The sequence below is a fragment of the Equus quagga genome, chromosome 12, assembly GCF_021613505.1.
Source record: "Equus quagga isolate Etosha38 chromosome 12, UCLA_HA_Equagga_1.0, whole genome shotgun sequence".
In the NCBI taxonomy this organism is placed as follows: domain Eukaryota; kingdom Metazoa; phylum Chordata; class Mammalia; order Perissodactyla; family Equidae; genus Equus; species Equus quagga.
In genome coordinates this window covers 109,819,692-109,839,478 of record NC_060278.1, presented here as the reverse complement: position 1 = coordinate 109,839,478, position 19,787 = coordinate 109,819,692, and the positions used below count along the sequence as shown (strand labels likewise).

General features: G+C 57.5%; 1 protein-coding gene across 1 annotated transcript in view; it reads right to left on the bottom strand.

Moving 5' to 3' along the window:
* The window catches only part of CDH4 (cadherin 4), a 594,249-nt gene that overhangs the window by 39,950 nt on the left and 534,512 nt on the right, over positions 1-19,787 (bottom strand). The window contains exon 7 of the mRNA XM_046678081.1: positions 7,938-8,110. Coding sequence (XP_046534037.1) covers positions 7,938-8,110 — 173 coding nt within the window. The remainder of the gene's footprint in view (positions 1-7,937; positions 8,111-19,787) is intronic.

Sequence of the window (19,787 nt, the reverse complement as noted above, 5' to 3'; positions counted from 1 at the left end):
AAGGGGAATCCACAGATGTTGCCTATATATATTCTTTGGCCTGGAAAATATCATGTACTCTTTCCTAAAATATAAACTAAAAAAACACCCGGCCCTCCCAGCGATCCATCCCTATCTTTGGCCCCACGGGCACAGGATACCAGAATTATTTCTGCCGGGGGAGCCCTCCTGACCTTTGTGTCAGTGACAGGAGGGACTCAGTTCTGCGGGGAGGTGGGGCGTGTTGCTTGGGGCTCAGGCGGTGACAACTTCGTTGCATTGCTCGTTTTGCCATGGGGCTGTCCCTCCGCGCGTCCACCTGCCTGACCTTTCAACACTTGGCTCGAGCAGCTATGATGCGCCAGGACCAGGACCGAGTGCTGGGCAGACCTGGGTCTGCCCTAGGGGAACCTTCAGTAGGTGAGTCCACAGGTCCACACGCAGTGGTCAGGGAGGCCTCCCAGAGGAGGCGACATCTGGTGAGAAGACACGAAGAGCCAGGGCCTCAGAGCGTTGGGACGGGAGAGGGCCCCGTGTGTCTGAGTCTGGAACGAGGAAGGGACAGAAGTCTGCGTGGGTGGCAGGGGCACGAGAGGGTGGGGGCCATCCTCAGCACAATTGGAGCAGAAGCTGGACACCGTGGGGCTACCCCAGGCGCCGAGGGCCTATGGTGCCAGGTGCATCTCTCCCTCACTGGCTCCTTCCTTCCTCTACGCGTCCTGGTCCCCAGACTGTCCTACCTCCCTCTGTGTGGGGGAGCGTCTCTCCAGCAACCTCTCCTTTTCCGAGATGGGCTCTCCCAGGCTCGCCCATCCCCAAACGCGAGGCCTCACCACCCCACGGCGAAAGGGGCAGGAGGAGTGTCCACCAGCCATCTCAGGGGAATGGCAGCTGTGGTCTGTGGGCGCGCTCACGAGTGCAAACGGCTTGTGCTGAATTATCTCATGGGACCCACTGGAGGTTCAGAAACCCCCTGTTCTGGAGGTGGGGTGGGGGAGCTGGCGAGGGGACTGTGACCGACCAGCAGATGCCGGAGGCAGCTGCTCCAAAGGAGAGGTCTGGGCCTCTGTACGCGGGACAGAGAGAGAGGCCGGGGAGGCTGGAGGACACGAAATGCAGCCCGTGCTCCATCCAGGCTGATACCCCGAGCTGCTTCCTTCCTGCAGGTTAGGATGTGGGGTTCTGAGAACATGAGGCGGGGGCTGGGCTCCGGAGCACCTGCTGGTCCATCCTGTGCCAGGAGCTGGCCCGTGCCTGTGCCAGGCGGCCATAGGCACAGCAAGGGCGCAGTGCATGGGGCACATGGCATGCCAGGTGTGGACAGGACAGGAGGGTCCCTGGGTGGTCTCTACTCTGGAGCAGCTCTTCTGGAGGGTGACTTGGAGGCAATCAAGAGCCTGAGAAAGGGCGAGGCTGTGGACCCACCAGACCTGCTGTAAGTGTCTGAAGGATGAGGTTGCGGGCGGTGGGTTTGGGGGGAAGAGTTGCGGGCAGGGCTTCACGTCAGAGGAAAGAGAATATGGGGGGACCACCGAGGTCCCAAGGGCAGGCAGGCTTCTCGCTGCCCAGGGCATGTGGGGAAGGGTCTCCCAAGCACACGGGCTAAGAGTGAAGAGCGAGTGGGTTCTGTGGGGCTGGGGCTGCTCCAGACAAGGCAAGCCGGTCTCTCCCAGGAGGGAGGAGCAGGGACCTGGAGAAGGAGGCCAGAGGGTGCAGGGGCCAACGGCAAGTCTGGTGCGTGCCGAGCAGAGGGCAGCAGGGCTGAGAGAGGGATGGAGGGGGGCCAGAGCAGGGGAGGGGCGGGCTCAGTCCTGGGGCCTCGGGTCGTGCGGAAGACTCTGGGTTTTGTTCCAAGTGAGAAAGGAGGCCATGGAGGGCGTTAATCAGAGGCGAGGAGTGACCAGAGGCTGGGGGTGGGGGGTCATGGAGGGCTCAAGAGGTCATTGAGCTTTAGGGTGGAGGATCGTGGGTCACTTTCTTACCGGCCCTGAGCAAGCCCACCCTTGGCCCCTGCCCTGTGCCCTTGCCTGGGTCTGTGGGAGGATGCCCTCCCCCATGAAGGCCCCCGGGTACAAGGAGTTGCCCCGGCACCTTTTCAGACGTTTGTGTGTGGGCTAAACGATCAAGTCCCACACGAGAGCCCGAACCCTCCCAGCACCATTTCCTGGGAAGGTCACTCCCTCTGTGACAGAAGGATCTAGCACCCTGTGCAGAGAGGGCGGTGGTGGGGACCCAGCGGCACTGGCTGGGGCCGGAGGGCTGGGAGACTTTCCCAGCAGGGCCGACTGGCTCGGCCGGTGCTCCCCTCAGTGGGGGCGCGGACAGTCCCTGGCCTGATGTTTGCTTCAGGTCCTCCAGGCGGCCTCGGAGCCGCGCTGCCAGAGGAATCTCGAGAGGCGGGCGCCGAGACCTCGTGCGGCCGGCGGAGCTGGCGCTCGCGGTCACTTCCTGAGAAGGGCCTCCTTGATAGCCGTGAGCGTGGACAGCTCCACTCGCGGTGCGCATCGAGGTGACAGCCCTGGCCGGCCTGATGCCAGTTACACTGACCGGACCTGATGGCTCGCTGGGCGAGGCAAGGCCCCTGATGTCATGTCTCCCTGCCTGTCCCGCCTCCCTGATCTGCAAAGCCCGGCTCGCGGGGACCTTGTCACCTGTCAGAACGGCTCCAGTTCCACCTCCATAAGGTGTCACCGTGGCTGTGGAGGGCCGGGCGCAGGAACAACCGGGCTTCTCCCAGAGGTGCCCCACGGACTGCCAGCCCAGCCAGCTCTGCCTGCCACGCCAGGCCCAGAGCGGGGGTTCTAGGTGGGGCGCCCGCTTCCTCAGTGTAGCGGTGTCAGACAGCAAATGAAAATAGGCTCCACCCCGTTAAACTTGAGCTTCAGGCAAATGATGAGTCATTCTTGGTATAAGTGTGTTCCCTGCAGTATCCGTGACGTACTTATGCTTAAATGATCTGCTGTTTGTCTGAAGCCCGGATCTCGCTGGGTGCCAGTGTTTGGTCTGGAGGTGGACACGGTGGCTCACCTGACTCTGAGCCTCCCCTGGGTCCCCTGGGAAGAAGCCAGGTGGGGCAGGGGGCGCCAGGTCAGCAGAGGCACAGCTGGATGCCTCCCTCCGCTCCAGGCTGCACACACCTCGCCCCACACCCCTTCCCATTTCCCAGATAGGGAAAACTCAGCTTCCTTGTGACCAAAAGTGCTGGCCGTCATGGAGGGAGCTGGGGGTGCCCACGGGGAGCCCCGAGGCCCATGTGGCCCACAGACGTGTCCCGTTTGCCTTGAACGGGATTTTAAAAACCGTCGCACCAGGAGCCTTGCCTGCTGTCTGTTCCAGTCCACCGGGGCAGGCAGCCCCTCCCAGGCCTTGGGCACCTTACATCTCTGGGAAGGGCCCCATGGGCATCTGAGTTTACAGCCTGCACGGGTGGGAGAGCCGGAACCTGAGCTCAGCGACCCAGCGACCCGGCCACGACGAGCCACTGCAGCCTCACCTTTCGCATCTGCAAAGAGACACTGTTCCGGGATTTTCCTTCGGGGGCTGCCGCGAGGGTGCTGATTTGCAGCGCCCAGCGCCTGGCCCGTGCTGAGCTTCTGGGGGTCTTCGAGGCACCCCTGGGTCTAGAGAGGGCTGCCCCCAGCAGGCACTCGGCATGCGTTTGCAAAAAGAGTGGAAACAAGTAGCCAGAAATGCTCACGAGACGTGGCGGTCGTTCCTTCTGTCACTGTTCTTAGTGGGGCTCTGTCCATCCCTCCCTCCCAAAGCCAGCTTGGGGAAACTGAAGCTCGGTATCCAGACCTGGGCCCTTGGTTCTTAAGAACCAGCAGCTTCCCTGAGCTTTCTGAGGTCTGGAAGGCCTTGCCCTCCCCTGCAGCTTTCCAGAAGGGCCCTCTGCACAGTGCTCCTTTCTCCTCTAGTTGGAGGCCCCGGGAATGCCTCTTTCCTTCTAGAAGGCTCGACACTGCCAGCCACGGCTCCCAGCAGGGCCCTGTGGCCCAGCTGCTTATTATCTCAGACAGAGCAGATGACGGCTGAGCGCGGGACAGCAGCTGGCGGGCAGCACTGCCCTCCCACCTGTTTCCCGCGCTGGAAACCGCGCTTATCCAATACTGAAGAGCCCCTCTCCAGTGACGCAGCGGCTGAGGCTCTTGGGGCAGGGGCGGGAATCTGCCGGGAGGGAGGTCGCTGCGTCCCGTGCGTGACCCCCTGCTCTGCACAGAGCAGCCCAGACTCCTGAGATGCAGGGCCCCAGCTCCCGCCTGCCACGTCCCCGCCCGCAGGCTGAGGACAGAGGTGTACCCCGAGAACCACGAGGGCGGCAGTGGGCCTCCCCTGGCCTCTGTGCCCGTGGTCTCGGGTCACCTGGTGAGCCCCTGTGTCTCTGTGGGGCTTGAGGAGGCTGGCAGCCCCTTTGTACGTGGAGCAGAGGTTTGGAACACTGGGGGACCCGAGGGGGAGCCGGGGGAGCTCAAGAGTGAGGGTCCCTGCCTGCAGCCCGCTCGCTCCTTGGTGTCCACTGAGGACGCAGAGGGAATACATTTCTCGCTTTAAGCCCCGAGCCTGTGGTCCTTTGCTACAAGAGCCCTGGGGAACTCGAATGATGCCCCCCCCGAAGGAGGATGGGGCAGCCCCAGAGGGGCCCCCCTGACCGCCCCCACCCATGGGCCGCACACGGTGCCCTCTGTGTCTTTCTCATCCACGCCACCCCCTGAATTTATTTGTTTAGTTGGTGATTTTTTTCCCTGCCTGTTTCTCCTGCAAAGCGAGGCCCACATGTGCAGGACGCCACTTGCTCAGTTCACTGCTGTCCCAGTGCCCACGACAGTTTCCAGCACACAGTAGGCACTCAGTGAAAGCTGCTGATTGAATGAAGGAAACTGCTGAGTGGCAGCTATCTTGAGGCAAGTTAGATGTACGATGTGCAGCCCTCAGGAAAAGCAGTGCAGGCCATCAGTCCCAAAGAGCAGAGAATGTGATCAATTCTACCAGCCCCCCGAGGCTCAGGGCAAGGCCACCTCCTCTGAGAAGTCTCCCCTGGTTTCTCCATAGTTAGAGCGATCTTATCTGCCCACAGTGACACTTTGTGCGTGCAATCCACTGCACACACATGTAACCCACCACGCACACATGTAATCCACTGCACACATATGTAATCCACTGCACACACGTAACCCATAGCACACATATGTAATCCACAGTACACACATTAGTCCACTGCACATACATGTAACACACAGCACACACATAACCCACTGCACAATGTAACCTACAGCACACACATGTAACCCACCACACACGCACAATCTACTGCACATACACGCAACCCTCTGCATGCACATGCAATCCTCTGCTCACACATGCAGTCCACCGCACACACATGTGGTCTGCTGCAGCATTTTCATTTAGTTTCTTCTCCCCACTCTGCCTGGCCCCGGGGGACAGCCACCCATCCAACCAGCCCACTCCCCCTGCCTCACCCAGCACGTCTGACCGTGTTTGCTAAAGGAGGAAGGAGAAAACGGGGCACTTGCTCCTGCTCGGGGCCACTGTGCCGGAGCACAGCCTTGACTCTGGACCGCAGACAGGAGTCTCCCCAGAGCAACGTGTCCCAGGCTGTCGCGGAGAAGGACGTGTGTGTGCACAGGAGTGTGTGTGAGCGTGTGCACGCACAGGCCCCAGTCACACCACGCTGTTCTCTCAAAAGACGTGAAAACGCCCAGGTGAGGCCACAGCCTGGAGAAGTACCCATTGCTCACCATCTCTGAGTGGCAAAGGAGGATGCACTCCTCCCCAGGGCAGGCAAGGGACCCCAGGCCAGGTGGAGATGGGAGATGGTGTCTGGTTTGCCTCGCCAGTTGCCCTCCCCACATGGTGTCACCATCACGGTCCGTGGGCCCACCTCCCAGCCAACAGCATCAGCCTTCCACGCCTGGGACAGGCAGCCCCTGCCCCAATCCCCACCTGCAGGGCCTCATCCTGGCAGAGCGGGTGCCTCTCACGGTCACCAGGAGGGCGAGGCACCTTGAGGGGTCCTCTGGTGCACGAGATGGAGGCGCTGGGACTGACCGAGGCGCGCTCTGAGCCCCTGGGGCTCCGGCCCACCTCCCTCATTGCATAACTCCACCCCCAGCAGGCAGTTGGAGAAAACATACTTAAATTGTGCCAATAAAGCCCCATCATGCAGCCCCTCTGCCAGGCACTGCCCCGCCACCCCGCCACCTCTGTGGTCCCTGCATGAGCCCGTGAGGCCAGTGATGCTGTGCCCTGCTCACGGATAGCAGGCGCTTTGGCTGGCGCTCGGGGATGGCCTCTGACGTGCCCACGGCCATGCAGCTGGCGAGGCTCCTGCTCGGCTGAGTCCTGAGCCACACTGGCCCTGGGGCCATCTTGCCTCCTGCTGAGCCCCGAGCCTGCAGGAATCACCTTTCCAGCGGCCTCTCCACCCCACCCGTCACCCTGGTGCTCTACCCGGTACCGTTTAGGAATTCCAAGAAAAGCACCCCGTGCCCTTCCTGGGGGCTGGGCATCTACTGATTTGGACGGTGCAGGTGGTGACAACACAGCAAGAGAAGTCCTGGCAGGTTTGCGGAGTCCGAGGTCTAGACTCGAGACATTTGGAGTCCCCTCAGCTCACCAAGCCTGCCAGCACCACCGGGTGTGGGGACTCGGTCTGGGAAGGCAGAACCTGCCGCTTCCTTGCAGCCTCCACCCTGCAAACTGCTCTTAGCAAGCCCGCGGTACAGCTTGGCCCAGCTCGAGGTGGGTCCCCCAGACCCGAGGACGAGGCCCCCCGCTTTCAGGGAGGGGGAGTCAGAGGACCGAGATGAGCGCTGCCAGGCAGCAGGCTCTGTAAACACACCCCCCTGCCCCCGCCCATAGGCATTGCAGCCCTGTTTGCCCAGAGCTCAACAGGGGCTCCTCCCGGGTCCCAGGAGTCACACGCTTCAGCAGGTGAACTGTGTCCCAGGATACGCTGGGCTCTGGCCACAGAGCACACAGGAGGCCAGAGGCGGGGCCTGGAGGCGGGGTAAGGAGGCGACGCTTGCTCGTCTGGGGAGCTTATGGGACTCGGTGCAGCCAGTGGGGGGCTGTCAGCTGGAGCTGCTGAGGAATCTTACAGGGCACCGAGGCGGGTGATGGGGACAGTGCCATGTGTCCAGATGGGGACGCGTGGCCCAGGCCTGGACACACCCCTGCATTCAGTGGGACAGTGCCTCCCCCGTGGCAGGAGCACACCCGCCCTGACCCACCTGCGGCCAAGGCTGCTCCTCTGGGGTCTGGCTCTGGGCTGGGGACGCTCGGGGCTGCACGATGGGTGGAGGAGGGCACACGTAACAGATGCACCAGCCACGTGGGGTTTACGGAGGTGGGAGGTCACAGTACCCGGCACCAAAGAAGTGAAGGTGGCCTGATTGTTCCAGCCAGAGTGGAAAGCGCTGCCCTCTGTGCGCCCCACTCCGTCTCAGGCTGCACAGCGGGCTGTGGTGGGATGGCCCACCATGTGGGCGCCAAGTCATGGCGGGTGCTCAGGCTGCCGGAGGGTGGTCGGACCTCCCCGCCCCGTGCCCACTGTGCCTGTGCCTGAGAACCGCGGAGGTTCGCCCCTGCTTCTCCGAGCCCGCCCCCTCGCCAGTACACCGGCCCGCCCCGCAGGAGCTGCTCCAGAAGCCTCCATGGGGTCAGCTGGGGACTCACCCAGAGGGTGGGTGGTGAGCGCCTGGAATCTGCTGCTGAGACCATCTCCCTCCAGGTGACAGGAGACAGGCGTCCCCGGGCTGGCTTCCTGCCTCCTCCATAACTGTGCCCTCCCACCCCCCGCTGGAGAGGCTGGCCCCAGGCTCTGATGTCCTTCATGGACCAGAGGTCTCAGGGGGACACAGCCAGGGCTGAGGCCAGCATCTCCCACACAGGCGGCAGAGGCGAGGCTGTGCTCCCTGGCCCCACGGCGCTTGCCTCACCTCTCGGTCCAGGCCAGCCGCCACTGTCACGATGTCCCCTGTCTCACTGTTGATGGTGAACATGTTCTGGGATGGGCTCTGTGGGGTCTGGGTCACGATTCGGTACCTCACCATCCCATTGGCTGTGGTGCTGTCGTCAGCATCATTGGCTGTGACTGTCATCACATAGGTGCCTGGAACAGAGAAAGCAGCTCAGATGGAAATTATCTGTCATATATGCTGCTGCCCCCATTCCCACGCCCAGGGCAGACATCACCAATTGATCACAGGTCTCTTTGGAGACTGGATGCATTTACGGGGGCTGGCAGAAAAAGAGAACCCGATATCTGGGGCCACCTCTTCTCTCGAGACACTTGCTGATTCCAGAACTGGCTGCTGGTAGCTCAGGAGCTGCTCTGAACTTTCAACAGACTTGTGAGAATGGGAGTAAAAAGCATCGGAGGTTGGGGTTTGCCAGGGAGGACCCCTGGAAGGGTGTCTGGTCTTTGGGTCTGAGCCCAAAGTGCAGCACCCTAGGAGTGTGAGTGACCTGGGAATAAATAGTCCTGACAGATGACACATACTCTAAACAGGGTGACTTTGTTAAGATGACCCGAGATTAGTGTCCCCTTCCAGCAGCAAAAGTAAATCCTCTATGGAGAAAGATACCATCCTTCATAACCTCAAATTATCTCTACAATTTTTCATACTCACAGTGCAACATTTAATTCACTAGGCATACAAGAAGACAAAAGCTGACAGAAAACAAAGAGAAGAAACCGACAACACCCAGACCCAGAGGAGAGTCAGATAACAGAGGAGTCAGACGCACACTTAAAAGCAAACACCTCTACCTTAATATGGTCAAGGAATTAAACAGATAAGATAGAAAATTTTGTCATAGAAGTAGAAATTATAAAAAAAAAAATTAGAAAACATATTTGAAACGTAACTAAAATTAAGAACTTGAATGGGTTTAAGGGTAGATTAAATAGAACAAAAGAGAGAGTTAATGAGTTGGAAAACACATCAAAAGAAAATATCCAGACCAAAGCAGCACAGGAAAGTGCACAAGGAATGTGAGGCCAGCGGACGTTTGTCTGTAAAGGGCTGGAGAGTAGATATTTTAGGCTCCTTGGGCCACGAGGTCTCTGTCCCAACTCCTCAGCATTGCAATATTAGTGTGAAAGCAGCCACAGACGAATTGCCAACAAACGGGTGTGGTTGTGTTCCAATAAAACTTTATTTATAAAAACAAGTGGAGGGCTGGATTGGGCCCATGGTTTGCTGATCTCAGCTCCTTGCTTTTTCTTTTTTGGATTTTAGGGACCAGGTTGGTTTTAAAAAAAAGTATAGGGGAGCAAACCCCATGGCAGAATGGTTAACGTTTCACGTGCTCTGCTCTGGCAGCCTAGGTTTGTGGGTTCAGACCCTGGGTGCGGGCCTGCTCCACTCACCAGCCATGCTGTGGAGGTATCCCACATACAAAAAAATAGGGGATTGGCATGGATGTTGGTTCAGGGCTAATCTCCCTCAAGCAAAAAACTCCACAAAAAACAAAAAAACCTAGGGGATCCAATACGGGGTTGGCAACTCCTTGTTCGACCCAGGGAAGACATTAAAGTATACACTTAGCTCAGGTGTTTTATGTAAGGAAATATTTAACACCAAAATATTAGAAAGAATGAAGCTCAGTCCTTTGCATTAAATCCATTTATCTTCATGAAAACACTGCCACACTGAGGGTTTTGCTTTTCACCACAGACTCATGAGCTGCAGCCAGCGTGCCCCGTGGCTCGGCGTAGGAGACAGCCAGGAGGGCGCTGTATGGGGTGAACACCTCTCGCCTGCTTTGGGACGAGGCTCACTGTCTACCCCCTCGTTCTGCAAAACATAATAGAAAGACCACCCGAAGGCAGTGAGCAAGTGCAGGGCAGTCACAACAGAAGAACCCACCAGGGCAGCCTGGGCTGGAGGACATAGCCGCCCGGTTTGCCTTTGGGCCGAAGACAGCAGGTTTATGGCCCCTGTGGGTTTAGGAGCCCTGGGGGCTTTCTGCCCCTTCCTTCCTCGTCATCTACGAGACTCTGCACGCGGGGGCGCCCATAGGGAGCATCCAGTGAGTTCTGTCTGTGCAGTGTGAAGGTCCCTCCCTCACCATCTGCCCCCGCCCCGTTAGAAGCTGGGCTCCGGGAGGCGGGGGTCTCCTCAGAGGTTTGCTCATGGCTGAAAGCTGTCAAATGTCTCCCTGAACAGAATTCTCTCCCATCCTTGAGGGCCTGTCCCACGGAAGGAAGGCGGACGGCTCCAGGGTGCTGCCCTGGGATGGACTCCAGGAGACGGACCCTGGCCTGTGGGTCAAGCCGTGGCCCTGGCCTGGACCCCAATCTTTCGAGCTGTCATCTTTCCAGCGTGGACACTTCAGGCCTCAGACTTGAGGGGCGGATGGATATGCCATTCTGGGGTAGACGCTTATTAACGAAGTGCTGATCGGATATTGATGAGGGTCCGAAGTCTCTGCTGGCTTTTTGGTTAAAAATAATTGCGTCCCTCAAACCTGATGTGAGCAACACAACTCTTACCCTCATTCTGTGTAGAAACAGAGTCTCGTTCACTGAGGAGGCCTGCATGTGCTACAGCCACAGGGCTTGGCCACCCTCGAAGGCAGAGCTTGACCCACAAGCTGCTCAATTCAATCACCCCTCCCCCCAGAAAAGGACGAGCTCATCAGGGGCCACCACCGTAGCTCTTCATTAACCCAAGGTGCTAACGGCTTTGAACTAATGCCATACAGCACTCCTCCAGCGTGATTTTACCTGAGAATGGCAATTCTACACTCAGAGCCCCTGCCTCTGCCTCAGGGGAGGCGGACAGAGGACAAGGAGGGGAGGAGGTGGGGGAGGAGAGGGGAAGGAGGGGGGAGGGGAGGGGAAGGTAAGGAGGATGTGGGTGGGTGGGGGGGGGGAGGAGGAGGAGGAGGAAGGGCTCTGAGCACCTGGAAGCCCCGTTTCAGCTGGGCCTTGACTTCATCTTGAGCTCCGTGGCAAGAAGTCTCTGCTCCCAGCACAGCCCCTTGACCAGTGAACGAAGAAATCTGAGTTTCAGGGAGGAAACACTATAAAAGTTTAAATTCCCAGGCTCAGAGCCCAGCTGCGTGCCTTGTGAGGGAAAATTCTGGAGACAGAGAGTGGGTGCCTGCCGTGCAGCCTCGGCCTCTCTCGCTGGCTTCTCTTCACCCAAGACACAGGCTGCCAAGGCTCTCACTCTCCAGAACACACCCCGGTCAGTCTGCGCCCCGAGAGCCGTGCCCCCCGGAAGGGAGGATGGGGGACCTCCTTGGGCACGGAGGACTGGAGATCCAACTCGCTGGCAGCCAGAACTGCCCGTCAGTTCCCGGCTGGTTACACAATTACTTTAGGTCTGGGCTCAGGAACACGCTTTTCAAAACCAGACGATGTACAGCACTTCTGATAAGTCTTTCCTGGTTGCAAAAATAAAACACGTTTGTGGCCTCCAGCGCATGTCCGCTGGGCACCATCAGAAGGTACAACGCAGGCAAAGCAGGCCACAGCCCAGCCTGGAGCCGCCTGCCAGAGCACTGGGGTCAGAGCCCGCGGCCCAGCCGCCGGACTCCAGGGCTCTGCCCTCAGAGGCTTTCAAACCGACTGCTGCTGATCAAAGGAATGAAGGAGACATGTCCCACAAACCTGAGGAGCAAACACTGTTTAAAATACGGATGTGGCGCCCTGGCGGTGACTGGGGGACTGACCCTGCCCCGCGGCCCAGGCGCAGACGGCCTCAGCTTCCGCAGGCAGTTCTGCTGTCTACATCCAAACGCCTTTAAAAGGTGCCTGCTCAGCAAATCTACTTCTGGGAATTTATCCTCAGGAGAGGGTCACTTGGGATAAATGATTTCAGCATGGCGGACTGGTGCCCGTCCCGTCCACGCTGATGTGGCTCCGGAGAGCGGCAGGCAGGCCGGTCAGGGAACGAGACGGATACCTGGACTCCCCCGCGGATGGGGTGGGTGTGGCGGACCCTTGAGAGCATGGAATGTTCTGTATCTTGACAGTGTCAACCCCATATCTTGGCTGTGCTACGGTGCTACAGTTTTGCCAAGATGTGACTGAGAGACTGAATCCACAAACGGCCGGAGCACATATAGAGAGAGCTCTGAGCCATGCCCTACAGTGCCCACGCAGCCCAGGCTGTCTCTGTGGGCCCTGCAGGACATCTCTCTCCGGCAACAGCCCAGGAAGCCAAACACCCACCTGCAACAATCGCCCAGAACGGCTGGCCTCCATCAATACTGACAAGTGTCCCTAATTTCCGTCCCTGCTTCCGATGTAGGACCAGCCAGAGAAAGCCAAAGCGCATGCCCACCCAATCCCAGGGGACACCCCGCTTCTGACTAGAAGCTCAGCTCCAGCTCCAGCTCCTCAGGCCCACAGCCCCCCTGAGCCCCCCGCCCCCCACGAAGCTCTCCCACCCCTCTGCCCGCCTCCTCGTCTCTGCCCAAGGCGAGTACCGTGGCCGACCTCCTCACTCTGCATGAACAGCTCTGCTTGTCCCCGTCGGGCCAGCCTGCCTTTATTTCCAAGTTACCATGCGGGGGTCTGGATGGCGGACACGTGGATTCTCTCTGTCTTATGTTGCATAACTACACGTGGATCCACAATGATCTCAAAGAAAAAGTTTAACTGAAAAAACCCCAACACGGACCCGTGAAGCTCACATCTTGCGGTGCAAACAATGAGCATAATCAATAAGTAAATGATATTACACACCCCACAACAGGGTGTTGGTTAAATAAATTACGATACATTCCTATGATGGAATAGTCTAAAGCCACTAAAATGGTGTAGAAAAATATTTAGTGCCATTTGAAGTTTTCATGATATGTGGCAAAACAGAAGATAATTAGGTTCTAAACTGTGTGCAGCAAGACCCCAATCTTAAAACAACGACATGCTTGTGCAGAGAAAAAAGACCAGAGAGCTGTGTGACGGAGGCCGTCATGGCAATCTCTGAGCCGTGGACCCATGCTGGCGATTTTGATTTTTTCTTTGTGATTTTCCCTGTATCTTCCAAGTTTCCTTCAAAGAGTATTACTTGAGTATCAGAAAGTAAAATGTTACCAAAAGAAAAAAAAAGAAAAGCAATCAGGCAACCGAGGAAACAGAAGATAGGACTTTTTTTTTGGTCTAAATCACAATTTGGTTTCTCGCGAGGGAGATTCTGAAAACCTGGCTGGGTCCCTGGTCGCTACCCCATGATCCGGTGACTGATGCTCGTCACCTGAGTCCTCTGAGCCCAAAGAGGGGAGGGTCACTATGGAATGCCGGAGAGGAACCATGTGCTTCAGCCCCGGAGCAGAGCAGGGGCTCAGGACTTTCGTGAGCGGGACGAGGAGAAGGAACGCCTCTCGGAGAGCCTGGGGGGCTGCCGGGGGAGGAGGCCTCCGCTCACCATTTGGGCGTGTTCTAGACCCTCTCGCCCTTGCCCACCCAGTGGGCACTCAGGGATGTCTGCTGACCTGGGGGCGAGGCTCTAACCTGGGCCCTGAGCCACCGATTCCTCTGCCCACTTATGTGCCTCCCCGTGCCTCAGTCTCCCCCTTGTGTTTGAGGGTGCGCCCCCTTCTGAGCCCTCCTCTCCTCGCCTCGGTCACAGCTTTCTCTTCCCGATGCCTGGCTGTCCCTCACAGCCTGCAGTGGATGCTGTGGCCTCCTCCTCATCCTGGGCCCTGGGGTTTGCTGGACAGATCCCACACTCGGCTCTGGGGTGGGCTGGGGTGGGCAGTGGCTGACGGCCATGACCTCGCTCACTCTCATGCCAGGCGTTGACCAGAGAGGGTGGTCTCGTGAACTTTGGCCAATCTGCTTGGGGCCTCCGCTGGGTGCAGCCAGCGGGGCAGGATGGCTGGGAAGGCGCAGGGGCTAAAGAGGCAGCTTGAAGCAAGAGAACTTTCTACTCTCCTGGTCTGGAGGCCCGAAGTCCAGAATTGAGGTGTCAGCAGGCGCATGCTCCCTCCAAAGGCACCAGGGGAGGGTTCTTCCTGACTCTCCAGCTGCTGGTGGGGGCTGGTGATCTTCGGTGCTCCTCAGCTTGTGGCGCCATCACTCCAAGCTCTGCCTGTGCCATCATGAGGTCTCTGTGTGTGTCCTCACCTCTTCTTATAAGGAGACCAGTCATGGGGATCGAGGGTCCACCCTGATGGCCTCACCTTAACTAGTTACATATGCAAAGACTCTATCTCCAAATAAGGCCACATTCTGAGGTCCTGGGTGGACACGGATTTTGGGGGACACCACTCCACCCACTATGGGGATTAAGTTGAAACTGAGGCAAGCAGTGAAACCAGGCCGTCCAGGCTAACTCCCAGCTCACGAGGCGCGAGAAGAAGACAGATCTTTCCAACCATGTGCTTCTCCACGGCCTTGGGGACTTGGGGAGCCAGGCTGGCCTCAGGGCTTGGACTAGGGGTGCTCAATCCGGAGCGGATCCTGGCTCTGCCACTCCCAGCACCAGCCTCTGCGCGCCACTGAGCCTCTGGGAAACTGGGGCTCCTCTCCTGGAAGCTGGGCGTCCCTCACAGGGTCACCAGGAGAAGCGGGAGAGCCGCCGTGAGCTGGGTGCCTGGGGTGTGAGCAGAGCCAGCCCCCCATGTCTGGGGAGGTGTGACCCTGGACCCAAGGTCCTCTCCTGGCCCTCTCGCCTTGTTCTCCAGCTGGGCGGGTCTGAGTCCACACAATCGGGAGCCCTCAGACACCCTGATGCCACAGTGTGCCGGCGGAAACCCTGTGGCCACAGTCCCCTGCTCGTGCCCTCTGTGGAGGAAACGTTCACGCCAGGAAACGCTCACAGCAGCAGCATCTGTTGTAACGTGGGAGCTGAGTCTCGCCCCCGTCACCTGGGCTCCAAGGACGACCTGCAAGCCACCCTTCCAGGGCTTTCTACAGAGACCTCCTCGGGCCTCTCCCAGTAGAATGGCTTGAATTTTTCTTAAGAAACTAAACAGACGTCAGGGTTGTATTTTCATTGAATGGGGGACGCTGTCTTCTGCCCGAGAGGCCGGACGTCTCTCTGTTAATCGCACCCGGAGGAGAAAGGGGAGAAGGCAGAGGCTCGGTTCTTCCCAGGAACCTATGGACGAACGCTGCCATGCGCCTTAAAGGATTAATTTCACAAGCCTTAAATTGCAGTTTAATTTGAAAACCAATTCAGCCCCATAATTGGCTTTCTGCTCAAAGCACTGAAGCTAAAGATTTAAATTCTTAATATTCAGATGACTTTCAAGTATCTGGCGCCATCTGTGCATTAGTCCGTGGTGTTCATCTCAGGGGGACCTCCGCCAGCACAGAAATAAAATAAATAAATAAATGGGCCCACTAATAGAATAATCTATTTAAGCAAAAACTCTGTGTTATACAGATGAAGGTTTCTTTGACTTCATTTGCAGCATGTAGATTTCTCTGCTATTTAATATTTTAAAGTGACATTAATTTCAAAATTTATCATCTAGACCCCCATGCAGTTAGAAGGGGTTAGGGAAAGCAGGAGTTCCAATTAGAGCCTGTTTTGGTTAGAAAGTAATCCATACAGAGGCATCTTTTCGTAGGAGGTTTGAGAAACACCGCCAGACCAGTCTGGGCCGGGCTGGGCTGGGGGACGAGAGAGCAGTTCCACTTTCCAGCTGGAGAATGCTGTGAGCAAGGAGCAGGACTGCCTGGCTGGTGCAGAGGGAGGGGCGGGGGCGCGTCCAGTTGCTTTGGATGGTCTCCTGGAGTCAGTCCTGAGCCCCGTGAGCTTGTGTTCTGAAAATCGGGGTGCTGGGAGTGTGTGACTCAGGGAGTCGGCAGGACGAACACCGGCCCATTGCCCAGGGCTGCGCCACACGGCCTCAGAGCACCACCGGGACGGTGGTGCCTCACTGCGGGCTTGGCAGACTTCCGGCTCCCTCTGCAGAGGCACAGACCCCTGGAGGCCTTCAGGGACGCCCTCCTGCCCTGCAGAGCTAACGGCTGAGCATCCTCTTGAGCTCTGGGAAGCAGGCCCCGGGCACGTTCTGAGTGAGCTCCCCATGGCTCAGGCTGAGGCCCGGCCTTCGCTGGATCACACCCTCGCTGGGGTCCATGGTGCTGAGGAAAACAGGTCTCTGCCCCACAGGGGTGCAAAGTGGTGGTGGAAACTGACAGCAAACTGACTAACTGAGGAACTAAATGAGTGGTGGAACATCAGCAGGGAACTGCAAGGGTGGGAGAGCCTGCTCGTGACCGCGGGCAGGGAGGGGATCTTCAGAGAAGTGATGTGTGAGCTGACGAAGGAAAAGGAGCCAGTCTCGTAGACACTAAGGGGAGGACATCCAGGCTGAGGGCAGAGCACGCGTAAAGGCCCCAAGGCAGGAAGGACTCTTTCCACTCCCAAGGGCCTGGGACGTTTGCTTGTCTGTCTTTGCCCCGGTCTGCATCACGTACCATTTGTTAGCACGGATCCAGCGTACAGATTTCTTGGTTCCCCAGCTGCGCAATGGGTTCCTTGGGGGTGGGGTTCATGTTTTCCCGTCCTGGAGAAAGGCACTCACACACAGCACGTGCTTCTCCTGGAGGAAATTCCCCATGCTACACATTGACCTTCTCCCTTTCTTTTCACCTCTTTCCTGCCTGATAGCAGGTGTGATGCTTGGAGGTGCAGCAGCCATCCTGTGACCATATGGTGAGAAACCAGATGGGGAAGCAAATGCCAGAGATGTCAGCCCTGACAGTTTCAAGCTTTCACACAAACCCCTACTTGCTTCAACTGAGTTTTCTGTGACTTGTGGCCAAATGCACTCTTGACACAGACTGAGAGGGGAGGCAGTTTAGCTCAATGGCTAGAACCAGGGCTCACGAGCCAAATCGCCTGGGTTTAAATTCTTTCCTCCACCTGCTACAAGCTGTGTGTCCTTACTCACCTATTCTATGTCTCTGTTCCCTCATCTCCAAAGTGGGGAAAATAACAGTGCCCGTCTCGTAGGGCTGTGCGGGACTTAGTAGGTGAAGACGTAGGGAGGTCTCAGAACAGTGCCTGGCGTCCGCAGCCCTCGGCGAGGGCCTGCGTCGCATTTCTGCGATGACAGCCGCATTCTCCAACCTTCAGCAGGAGGCGCACCCTTCACGCAGCCAGCCAGACGAGGCCTCGCCGGCGGAGCTGGCCCTGGGTGCAGAGCGGAGGGGCCCGTCTCTCGGAGGGCGTGGAGCCCCCTTCCAGCAGGTTCTGTGGCCCAGGACGAGCAAAGGCATCGCAGCTCGCGGCTTCACGCCACGGTGCAGCAGCCGCTGTTTTTAATCTGGCAGGCAGACAGCCCAAGGGCGGGAGTGTTCGCTTCTGGTGAGAACAGCTGGCCAGGGGCGACGTGCCTCGGCTCCTCGGAGCAGGTCTCCGGGGGTCTCAGAGTCCCTCTGATGAAATGGCGGCTCAGGAACATCACTCCAGAGGGGGACGGCTGGGAACCGTGAGCCTGAGGGGGCAGAAGCCAGCACGGCTGGTGGCCGACACTGAACGGCAGAGACATGGTGCCAGAGAGGCTCCACCACGGCCCCTTGAGGTTGTGCGGGTCCAGCTCAGCTCCAGTTGTTCCCGAGGCCCCACCTTCTCCTGCAGAGCTGCCCTTCACTGCTGGGAGCTCACACGCCCGGGGGCGGCTGTGGCTGGCGGCTCCAGAGGACAGGAGCCCGGGGCCTTGCCCTCGGTCGGGACCCTGAATCCCACCTTGCTGGCCCCTTCCTTCTCCCGCATGTCCTCCCTCTCAGATGCCTCCTGGGAGCAAGCGGGCCCCAATAAGCCACTTGCGCCCCATGCTCCCCTCCAGCTCTGGCTCGGCCCCATTGACCCACCTCAGGCTAGAAAACGGTCATCGGTCAGACTTGGCCAATTGGGAGTTTGTGATGATAATTCAGAAAAATGCATGTCTGAGGCCTGGCTCAGCCATCGGGGGGCAGGGCCAGCTCCGCAGGCCAGTGGGGTGACCCCAGGAGAGGGCACACCTGATCTGGGCATGTGAAGGACTTTGGAACATAACACAAAGGACAGCAGGGTTTAAACGAGTCTTGTATTTATTAAAAGAGGTTCAGTCTGACAAAGTGTACTTCGTGGAGTCAGGAAAATGAACTATCTTGAGGAAGAATGTATAACAATATTAACAAGCTAATAACTGTGAATAATAATGACCATTAACAACAGTGTCCAGTGTGGGGGCCCCACTTGGATGCCCTCACCTGACGGGACTCTTATCACTGCCATTTTACTGACGATGAACAAGATGGAGTAAGTAGCTTGCTGAGGCCACATCATGGCCACGCTAGGGCCACACAGTGGCACGCCATCTGGATTCTGAGAAGGGTGGCTGGGCATGATGCAATGCCACCTGCCAGGTGCACAGCCCCACCTGGGGGAGACACAGGTGACAGCCAGGGTCTGAAAACTTACACACTGTCCCAAAAGCCATTTCTTCCACCCGCTGTCGAGGCTTACTCTGCAGCCACGGTCATCGAGGTGGTGTGGTACTGGCAGAGGGACAGACACAGAGATTGATGGAACAGAACATAGAACCCACGAACAGACCCAAAAATATGCCCAACGGATTCTTGACAAACGTGCAGAAGCCATTCAATGGAGGCAGGACAGCCTTTTAAGAAACGGGGCTGGACAAGTGGACACCCAGAGGCAGAAAACAGTGAGCCCAAAGGTATGTCTCACACCTTATACAAAAGTTATCTTGAAATGGGTCATGGACCTAATGTGAAAATGGAACTCTAAAACCTTTAGAAAAAGGCACAGAGAACATCGGGACCAGGGCTCGGAGAAGCGTGCTTAGACAGGATGCCAAAGCCCCGCCAGAAAGAGGGAGCTGGGATTAACTGGACTTCATCACACTTAAAACTGGCTCACAAGCATGCTGCGAGGAGGAGGAAGAGACCAGCTACAGGGAAAACTCCGCGAACCACATGTCCAGCGAAGGGCTTGTCTAGAATACAGAAGGAATTCTCAAAATTCAACAGTAAGGAAAAGCTAATTAGAAAATGGGGGAAAGACATGAAGAGACATTTCACTGAAGAGGAGGTGCCGATGGCAGATAAGCGCAAAAAAGATGCTGAACATCAGCCGTTAGGGAGACAGAGATGAAAACCACCATGAGACGTGCCGACACGCCCACCAGAATGGCTGCAATAAGGAGGAATGACACCACCCAATGCTGGCAGAGATGAAGGGGGCTTGGGCCACGCAAAAAGGTGGCAATGTGAGACGGTACAGTCACCACAGAAAAGAACAGGACGGTATCTTGCAAAACCAAACACACACTCCCACGCCACCCAGTAACTGCTCTCTTGGGCTTTTATCCCAAAGAAATGAAGACTTCTGTTCACACAAAGACCTGGACGTGAACAAGTATTCTCAGCTTTATTTTAATGGCCCCAAAGTGGGAGCAGCCTAGATGCCCTTCAGTGGGTGAATGATGAACAACGGTGGAACGCCCGAACCGTGGACTTCTGCTCGGCAATGAACAGGATGAGCTGTGGACACAGATGGCAACGAGGGTGAATCTGCAGAGAATTAGGCCGAGTGAAGGGAGCCAACCCCAAAAGGGAACATCCTCTTATGATTCCATCTACTTAACAGTCTGGAAATGACAGTCATAGAGCCGGAGAGCAGATGAGAGGGTGCAGGGGTTAGGGCTGGGGGTTGGGGGGAGGTGGCTGTGGCTCTGAAGGGTGGTGTGAGGGGTCCCTGTGATGGAACTGTTCTGTGTCTTGATGTTGGTGTCAAACGAACCTACACACATGATGAAACTGCATAGAACCACACATACACACACACACACACGCACGAACG